A 10,172-nucleotide genomic window follows, 5' to 3' on the forward strand; every position below is an offset into this window, starting at 1 on the left:
TATTGTCCCATCGCTGGGAAATTCGGGTCGCTTCCTCCCAGTGGAAAGCTAGCAGCAACGGAGTCGCGCTACCCAGGTGTCTGCGTGTTTAGGTGTATTCAGCCACCTGCACTTATGGCAGAATGACCAAGGTCTTTTACGTGCCATTGTGATGACACGGGGGTGGGACATGGCTTTCGTCTCTGGGTCTGCACATAAAGTTGACCCGTGTCCGTCCCGGCCCGAATTCGAACCTGCGACCACAACAGATGTGATATTAGAAGATACCGATTAGTGTGAACTTAACCAATGGTTGCGTAGTCATTTTCACCTTGTCATTATCACACATCCTAACAAATATACAGTGGACCCCCCCTTCCCCCTTCACAGGATTTTCTCAGATTTTGGAGGTTCTTTCTTTCTTTATTTGGTGTTTAACGTCGTTTTCAACCACGAAGGTTATATCACGATGGGGAAAGAGGGGAGATGGGATAGAGCCACTTGTCAATTGTTTCTTGTTCACAAAAGCACTAATCAAAAATTTGCTCCAGGGGCTTGCAACGTAGTACAATATATAACCTTAGTGAGAGAATGCAAGTTTCCAGTACAAAGGACTTAACATTTCTTACATACTGCTTGACTAAAATCTTTACAAAAATTGACTATATTCTATACAAGAAACACTTAACAAGGGTAAAAAGAGAAACAGAATCTGTTAGTCGCCTCTTACGACATGCTGGGGAGCATGGGGTAAATTGTTCCCCCTAACCCGCGGGGGGTGATTGTGGAGGTCTTAAAACCCCCTTTAAGACCTCCTAAATCTGAGACAATCCTGTCTTAAAGGGGGGAGTCTTACAATGGGAGTAAATTTACAGACCTTGTGAACAGAAAATCTGAGACATCAAGGTCTTAAAAAGGGGGAAGTCTTAAATTGCGGGGTCTTGAAGAAGGGGTTTCACTGTAGAGACGTCTAGCTGGCAGGCTGCACTGCCATTTCACTGTAGCGACGTCTAGCTGGCAGGCTGCACTGCCATTTCACTGTAGCGACGTCTAGCTGGCAGGCTGCACTGCCATTTCACTGTAGCGACGTCTAGCTGGCAGGCTGCACTGCCATTTCACTGTAGCGACGTCTAGCTGGCAGGCTGCACTGCCATTTCACTGTAGCGACGTCTAGCTGGCAGGCTGCACTGCCATTTCACTGTAGCGACGTCTAGCTGGCAGGCTGCACTGCCATTTCACTGTAGAGACGTCACTAGTCCAAAACCATGTTACCTGAGTACTATCAAAATCTCAAACAGTTCCCCAAAAAATAAACACCACATGTAACATCATTCAGTAACAGTTTGTACAGTCATGCCCATTTTGATTCTGCTCTATACGACTTTACTACTTCAGGTAGGATCTGTCACTTTATAAACAAGTAAAAAAAACTACAACTGGCAAACCTGTTTTGTTTTGTTTGTCCAAATTACCTGAATTGGTGAGATTATTAACTGAAATGGTGAGATTATGTGTTAATAAACTGGCAATCGTTGTATCTGTCAGAGAGAAATAATGATCCTGGTTACCTAGGTGACGGAACCTGACTCACTGAGAATGCCTGGCAACAACAACTGATTCTACATTCTTACAATCAATAGTGTCAGAGGTTATGACAAGAAAATCTGAACAAGAAGGGCAAAGCCCATACGACTCACATGCTTGACCTTGACCTTTACATGACCTTGACCTTCAGCTAAACCTAGCAATGACATACACTAAGAACTGCTTTACACATTTTTCCTACCAAAATACATGTGACCTTGACCCAAGGTCAAGGTCATGCAACACAAAGCTGTTAATTCAAGACATAGGAAGTACAATGGTGCTTATTGGCTCTTTCTACCATGAGATATGGTCACTTTTAGTGGTTCACTACCTTATTTTGGTCACATTTCATAAGGGTCAAAGTGACCTTGACCTTGATCATATGTGACCAAATGTGTCTCATGATGAAAGCATAACATGTGCCCCACATAATTTTTAAGTTTGAAACAGTTATCTTCCATAGTTCAGGGTCAAGGTCACTTCAAAATATGTATACAATCCAACTTTGAAGAGCTCCTGTGACCTTGACCTTGAAGCAAGGTAAACCAAACTGGTATCAAAAGATGGGGCTTACTTTGCCCTATATATATATATAAACGCTATTGTGTTTTCATCGTAGCAATAGGGTCCGATATTTAGACTCGAACAAGTATAATGCGACTCGTCTTCGACTCGTCGGCATTATACTTGTCTCGTCTAAATATCGGGCCCTATTGCTACGCTGAAAACACAATAGCTGGTAATAGCCGGCGTTGACGCCTTGATGCGTGTCTTGTGGTTTACGTTCTGCTTTACATGGAAAGAATAGGCCTTGCTGCTGCACTCTTCTCAAGATGGAATTGCAAAGTTCGGATCCTTTTTCATAACTGTCATTGTACAAACAGAGTTACCTGGTCTTACAAGGTTAGAATTTCACAAGTTGCATAGCAACACTGTCTAGAAAATCTATCTTGTGTATTAAAAATGGAGAAAAAAACAACACAAAATCACTTCCACACTAATTTTACACATTTATTTTCATACATAATCTCAGTGGAAAAAACCTCTAATTTGCCATATTGTCTTCATATATTCTGTGTATCATCTAAATGATGAGGAAATAAACAGGGAGCATTGTTACACTCCTGTCTCGCGGGCGGGGATGTAGTTCAGTCGGTAGCGCGCTGGATTTGTATCCAGTTGGCCGCTGTCAGCGTGAGTTCGTCCCCACGTTCGGCGAGAGATTTATTTCTCAGAGTCAACTGTGTGTGCAGACTCTCCTCGGTGTCCGAACACCCCCGTGTGTACACGCAAGCACAAGACCAAGCGCGCACGAAAAAGATCCTGTAATCCATGTCAGAGTTCGGTGGGTTATAGAAACACGAAAATACCCAGCATGCTTCCTCCGAAAACGGCATATGGCTGCCTAAATGGCGGGGTAAAAAACGGTCATACACGTAAAATTCCACTTGTGCAAAAAACACGAGTGTACGTGGGAGTTTCAGCCCACGAACGCAGAAGAAGAAGAAGAAGTCTTCATATATTGTGTGTATCATCTAAATGATGAGGAAATAACCAGGGAGCATTGTTACACGCCTGTCTTCGTAACTCGCCCAACCCTAAAGTGCAACCAAGAACAATCAAGCCAGCTACAAGCATCCCACAAGCAAACTGCATAATATTACCTGAAGCCTCATCAATAAAGCATTTAACTCAACAAACATGTCCATAAATTCTTAGTGGTATAAATTAAATCATTCAGCTTAAACAGTCAGATCGGACAGTTATAAGTGAGACACACCAGCAAACATTTCTCTACTTGTTTTTATGCTGTACAGTTTCTGATCTATATCAATTATCACACCATGTGATAAGGAAGAGAAGCGTCACAAACACATCATTATCATGTTATCACCGCGCCTGTAGTGTTTTTATGCTGTACAGTTTCTTATCTACAGTCAATTCCGGTTAATCGGCCATCCGGATAATCGGCCACTTCGGATAATCGGCCATAGTTCAGTCAGTCCCAAAAGTGGCCGATTAACCGGAGTCGACTGTATATCAATTATCACACCATGTGATAAGGAAGAGAAGCGTCACAAACACATCATTATCATGTTATCACCGCGCTTGTAGTGTTGAATATATTCATATACACACAAACACACACATATATTAAGTACCTTCTTTAGGCATGATAATTTATGAGGTGGTGGTGGAGGGGGGGGGGGGGGGGGGGCCAAGAATAATGTCAAAATCCAAAGACAAGAAAGAAACCATGATTCAGCATGTTAAAATGCATCTGATGAAATAATAATAATTTAAAAAAAAAAGAAGGAAAGACGAGAATAAAAAAAACAATGTACTTTTAACATGCATCAATCAGTATGGTGAATTCATCTTCAACTGTACATCATTATGGCTGCTTGTACAAAAGCCGTGACTTAATAAAAGGACTTCCAGGTCAAAACTTTCCTGAAAATTACTTCCTACAAAATCCTGCTTCAACATGTAGTTTTCCCCCCAGTGTAAAGTCTTCCAATGGTATCTTCTACATGTAGTTTTCCCCCCAGTGTAAAGTCTTCAAATGGTATCTTCAATGAAAATAATGCCAAGTATTCAAAAGGTCATCTTAACAAAAAATTCAAATACCAAACAATAAAAGGATAAAAAAGGATTTGGAGAACGAGAATGAGGTTATTTGCTGCCAATGTTGACATAATGAAAGGGGTACAAACATGAAACTTGAGACTGCCATTTCTTTATAATACATGTTCTCTACTGTAGACATTTTGCTGACTAAAGAACTTAAAATGGAGGGGAATCCTACAAAGGGAAGGTGGCGAGGAAGGGGGGAGGAGAATGTTGAGTGTGTGTGTGTGCGCGTGTGTGCGTGTGTGTGAAGAAGAATGACAGACTGAAGCTACAGACACAAACATAAAACAGAAACTCAAAATCACATCACCGTAAAGATATGCCACACAACATTTACAACTTCACAGCAACATTAACATTTAAATCACATCAACATAAATATATATAATGCCATGCTTTCTTTAAGTGAGCAGAAATATTCTCACTCACCCTCTCTCTCCATCTGTTGACGACGTCCAAGCACACACATTATGCATCTTGCATTGACTTTGGCAAAGGAATAATTTATGCTTCTGGGTACCAACAATCCGAACACAGCAGAGCCGTTACTAACATACTCGGCTATAAACAGTTGATATCGGCAACGTCACACAAGCAAACTACAGCTGTCAGTTACACAGTTATGCGGGCAAATTTACAGATAGCTCCAACTCATGCAAACAAACCAACCGAGACCATTTCTGAATCAATGCACACCTTTGGGTAAAAGTACACCTAAATACAATACCACAATCAACTGTACAACGATCAAATGAATTTGACATTAACCACAACAGAAGCAACTGCACCTCTCTTTGTCCTTCATTCAGACCTCTCTTAATTATGTCATTGTCGACGATCTAATAATAGTAATGTATACACAAAATCCTTTTATTTTTACTTCAGGTTAAAAAAAATTGTTATTTAGATAAAATCTGTTAATTTCAGGTACAAAACTAGATTCCTTCAGGCTTCATAAACTTGTCTTTCTTCAATGGTAAGGTATAACCTCTAATCAAAATCTAAAACAATAGTGCCACTGTTTTTTTTTGTTTAATCAACAGACTTAAATAAACAAAAAGGTGTATACGTAAACCAGAATTATACACAAAACCATTCATTTCAAATCAAATTGCTTTTCCTTCATTAATTTGGAAAAGTGTTTTATTTATAAACCAGTAATGGCATCTTTTTTTTCTTATTTGTGTGTGTGTGGGGATGGTATTTTTAATCTTCCACTTTTACATCAGCAAAGACAACTGCAACCTATACTGCAGTCAGCTCCAAATGGCAGCTATAGCACACTTCTGTAGGTTTCTTGGGAAAATAGAGAAGTCTCCTTTATAAATTTATTTGAATAAATACTACCTTAGCTGCGCAAACCTTTCAACAATTCACAAAAGCATTTCTATCAGTTTCATAATTTAATCACGCAATAAGGCTAATAATATTAATACTGGTAATTTGTGAGAGAGATACTCTGTGTTGCAGTTAAGTCCATGTGTTAATTTAAAGCAATCAATCTCAACTTTGATTCCAAGAACGCGCCAACAAGGAAGACCATTCTGTCCAGTGACCACACATTGCCGGCCGGTCAAAGCTCAGCCGCCCCTTTCCCAGCCCAATCAATCAATCAATGAGGCTTATATCGCGCATATTCCGTGGGTACAGTTCTAGGCGCTCTGCAGTGATGCCGTGTGAGATGAAATTTTATACGGCCATAGCACCCTTCAGTCACAAGTTGACCTTTCTCTGACCGACCCGTTTCACACTGACCAACTCATTCTATACTGACTGACCCATTTCACACCGAGTGACCCATTTCACACCGAGTGACCCATTTCATACTGAGCGACCCATTTCATACTGAGCGACTCATTTTATACCGACTGACCCATTTCACAATGACTGATCTGACTGACCCATTTCACAATGAGTGACCCGTTTTACACCGAGTAACCCATTTGACAATGACTGATCTGACTGGCCCATGTCACACTGACACTCTACTGGAACATTCTAGCAGGAACTGCTTCCTGACAAAATCAACCAAAGAACATGGAAAAAACTGTCTTCTAAGCTACAGTCCAAGGTTGACAATGTGAGGGTTTCCATGGCAACATTAGCGTTGCCCAATCTTCTCATTCAACCCATGATCCAAGCCAAAGTTTTGCATATATTGTAGGTCACAAGGTCGCACTGCACATCTCTTTAGTGCATCAGCACTATTTCCTGCAGAAGCTCACAGAACTTTTTTGTCACACAGCTTCGGGCTTTCTCAACAATTTCTTGCAACAAGACAGCCCCAATGCAGTGCAAGCTTCACGCACAAAGGGGAATCTGGGACTATAACATGGTCCAATCACTTATGAGCAATCAGCATTATTCACACGTTCACATTCACAGCCGCTATCTTTTTTTTAGTTTTTTTTCTTCAAAACTCAAAACCCAGAGTACATTTGCGTCCGTTTGGGTGAACGAAATCAACACAGATACGATGAAACCAAAAACATAAAAGTGGTGAGCACAGAACACAACACCGATCCCAAGAATTCCCACACCCTCCCTCCCTCCCTTCCTCCCACCCCTCCCCTGTGTTGCCCCACCCTCTTCCCCCTAAGCCCTTCCCTGAACATTCTGTGTAGTCCAATCACAACGGCCAGCTGGTTCGAACATTCTGTGAAAGTCCAATGAACATTCTGTGTCTTCAAATGAACATTCTGTGTAGTACAATGGACATTCTGTGTAGTACAATGGACATTCTGTGTAGTACAATGGACATTCTGTGTTGTCCAATCAACATTCTTACTGTAGTCCAAACACAGGGGCCAGCTGCTGTGCCTAGCCTTGCACTACGCTGACAATACTCTCCAGCCAAGGCGGGATTTAGCAGTCTTCCCTCGTCGAGCCGTACAGAGATCAGCCAGCGTCACTGTCATCAACCAGCGGCCGTGCCTAGCGCTCTTGACCACACTACGCAAGACGGGAGGATTTAGCAGTCTTCCCTGGTGAGGGTGTTCAAGGGGCCGGTTGGCTGATTGCTAGCGTGGGGCAGCCTGACCACCAGGCGCAACCCTTCCCCTCCCAGGTCCCTCCCTTCGTCCTGACCGTCACCACCCAGCAGCCTTGACCACACTACACCAGGCGGGAGGATTTAGCAGTCTTCCTTTGTGGGGGTGTGGCTGGGCTGAGCGCTACTGTTGGGCAGCCTGACCACCAGACGCATCGCCTCGCCTCCCATGTCCCTCCCTCCGTCTTGACCGTCCCTGGGGACACTCGCTCGGTGCACGGCACATCGATGACGTTCATCGAAACCTTCGTCGTCATCGTCACGCTCCTTAGCTTCCTCCTCCTCCTCCCCGGACTCCGCCATCAGGGCCTGTTTCTCCGTGTCAAGCGTGGCGGCCGACAAACGGGAAAGCCGGTCAACGCTCGCACTGTTACGCACGGAGCACGTGGGCGAGTGACACTCGTCGGGGGAGGAAGAGCTGCTGGCGGCAGTGTCGGAGGTGGGGTCGTGACCCGGGTGGAAGTGCAGACAGGTGTGTGGCAGCAGAAGGACCTTGACCTCCGTGTCGGGGTTGGGGTGCTCGTCGGTGGTGGAGGAGGGCTCGTGGTCCTCCACATGGACCCGGATGTTGCCGCCCTCTGCGTCCGGATGCACACTCTCCTGGCTGCCGAACACCTGGCAACACACAGTGACTTTGTTAACGCTCAAGGAGCAAACATGTTACTGTCCCGATCAAAATAAGAATAATTGCCTCGCAGTGTCAGGCGGTTTAAAACACAAAATACATCTCAATTAGTAAGAATCAAGAATTGCACTGAAAGCATCATTTCAATGACCTATGCATATGAATAAATGATACAACTGTACAACACTGCACAACACTGCACAACACAGCACAACACAGCACAACACAGCACAACACTGCACAACACAGCACAACACAGCACAACACTGTACAACACTGCACAACACAGCACAACACAGCACAACACAACACTGCACAACACTGCACAACACAGCACAGCACAGCACAGCACAACACTGCACAACACAGCACAACACAGCACTACACTGCACAACACAGCACAACACTGCACAACACAACACTGTACAACACTGCACAACACAGCACAGCACAACACTGCACAACACAGCACAGCACAACACTGCACAACACAGCACAACACTGCACAACACAGCACAACACAGCACAACACAACACTGCACAACACTGCACACCACTGCACACCACAGCACAACACTGCACAACACAGCACAACACTGCACAGCACAACACTGCACAACACAGCACAGCACAGCACAGCACAACACAGCACAGCACAGCACAGCACAACACCGCACAACACAGTACAACACTGCACAACACTGCACAACACTGCACAACACAGCACAACACAGCACAACACTGCACAACACAGCACAACACAGCACAACACAACACTGCACAACACAGCACAACACTGCACAGCACCGCACTGCACAGCACAGCACAACACTGCACAACACAGCACAACACAACACAGCACAACACTGTACAACACTGCACAACACAGCACAACACAGCACAACACTGCACAACACAGCACAACACAGCACTGCACAACACAGCACAACACAGCACAGCACAACACTGCACAACACAGCACTACACTGCACAACACAGCACAACACTGCACAGCACAACACTGCACAACACTGCACAACACTGCACAGCACAACACTGCACAACACTGCACAACACAGCACAGCATAGCACAACACTGCACAACACTGCACAACACAGCACAACACAGCACAGCACAACACTGCACAACACTGCACAACACTGCACAACACAGCACAACACTGCACAACACAGCACAACACAGCACAACACTGCACAACACAGCACAACACAACACAGCACAACACTGCACAACACAGCACAACACAGCGCAACACAGCACAACACTGCACAACACAACACAACACTGCACAACACTGCACAACACAGCACAACACAACACTGCACAACACAGCACTACACTGCACAACACTGCACAGCACAACACTGCACAACACTGCACAACACAGCACAACACAGCACAACACTGCACAACACAGCACAACACAGCACAACACTGCACAACACAGCACAACACTGCACAACACAGCACAACACAGCACAACACTGCACAACACAGCACAACACTGCACAACACAGCACAACACTGCACAACACTGCACAACACTGCACAACACAGCACAACACAGCACAACACAGCACAACACTGCACAACACTGCACAACACTGCACAACACTGCACAACACAGCACAACACTGCACAACACAGCACAACACTGCACAACACTGCACAACACTGCACAACACAACACTGCACACCACTGCACAACACTGCACAACACAGCACAACACAGCACAACACAGCACAACACTGCACAACACTGCACAACACTGCACAACACTGCACAACACTACACAACACTGCACAACACTACACAACACTGCACAACACAGCACAACACTGCACAGCACAGCACAACACTGCACAACACAACACTGCACAACACTGCACAACACAACACAGCACAACACAACACAACACAACACAACCATTTTCATTTCATTTCAGGACAGAGGTGCAGGAATCACTATACTACAAAATTATTTTGAAAACAAACAAAAAAGAAAATAATTATCAGTGAAAATCTGTTTAAAATTTTTTTTTTTAAATCTATAAAACTAAAAACACCTCCCCTGCACACACACACTCTGCACTGAGAGGCTCATATATTTAATAGAGGTAAGAAGGAAAGGAAATGAAGTGGTACCTGCATGCCGTAAGCACGTAGAATGTCCAGCTTACACATGGGACAGCTGCGTTGATCCAGGAGCCAGGGGTCAACACACGACTTGTGGAATACATGCCTGCAACACAAGCAACCATGTCTGTCACAACAA

At 44.3% G+C, this 10,172-nt stretch overlaps 1 protein-coding gene across 1 annotated transcript in view; it reads right to left on the minus strand.

The window, feature by feature from the left end:
* Positions 1 to 6,794: 6,794 nt before the first annotated feature.
* The window catches only part of LOC138969538 (RING finger protein 150-like), a 33,767-nt gene continuing 30,389 nt past the window's right edge, over positions 6,795 to 10,172 (minus strand). The window contains exons 6-7 of the mRNA XM_070342367.1: positions 10,043 to 10,139; positions 6,795 to 7,864 (exon numbers count right to left, since the gene is read on the minus strand). Coding sequence (XP_070198468.1) covers positions 7,334 to 7,864; positions 10,043 to 10,139 — 628 coding nt within the window. The 3' untranslated portion in view covers positions 6,795 to 7,333. The remainder of the gene's footprint in view (positions 7,865 to 10,042; positions 10,140 to 10,172) is intronic.

Source organism: Littorina saxatilis, linkage group LG6, assembly GCF_037325665.1.
Source record: "Littorina saxatilis isolate snail1 linkage group LG6, US_GU_Lsax_2.0, whole genome shotgun sequence".
In the NCBI taxonomy this organism is placed as follows: Eukaryota; Metazoa; Mollusca; class Gastropoda; order Littorinimorpha; family Littorinidae; genus Littorina; species Littorina saxatilis.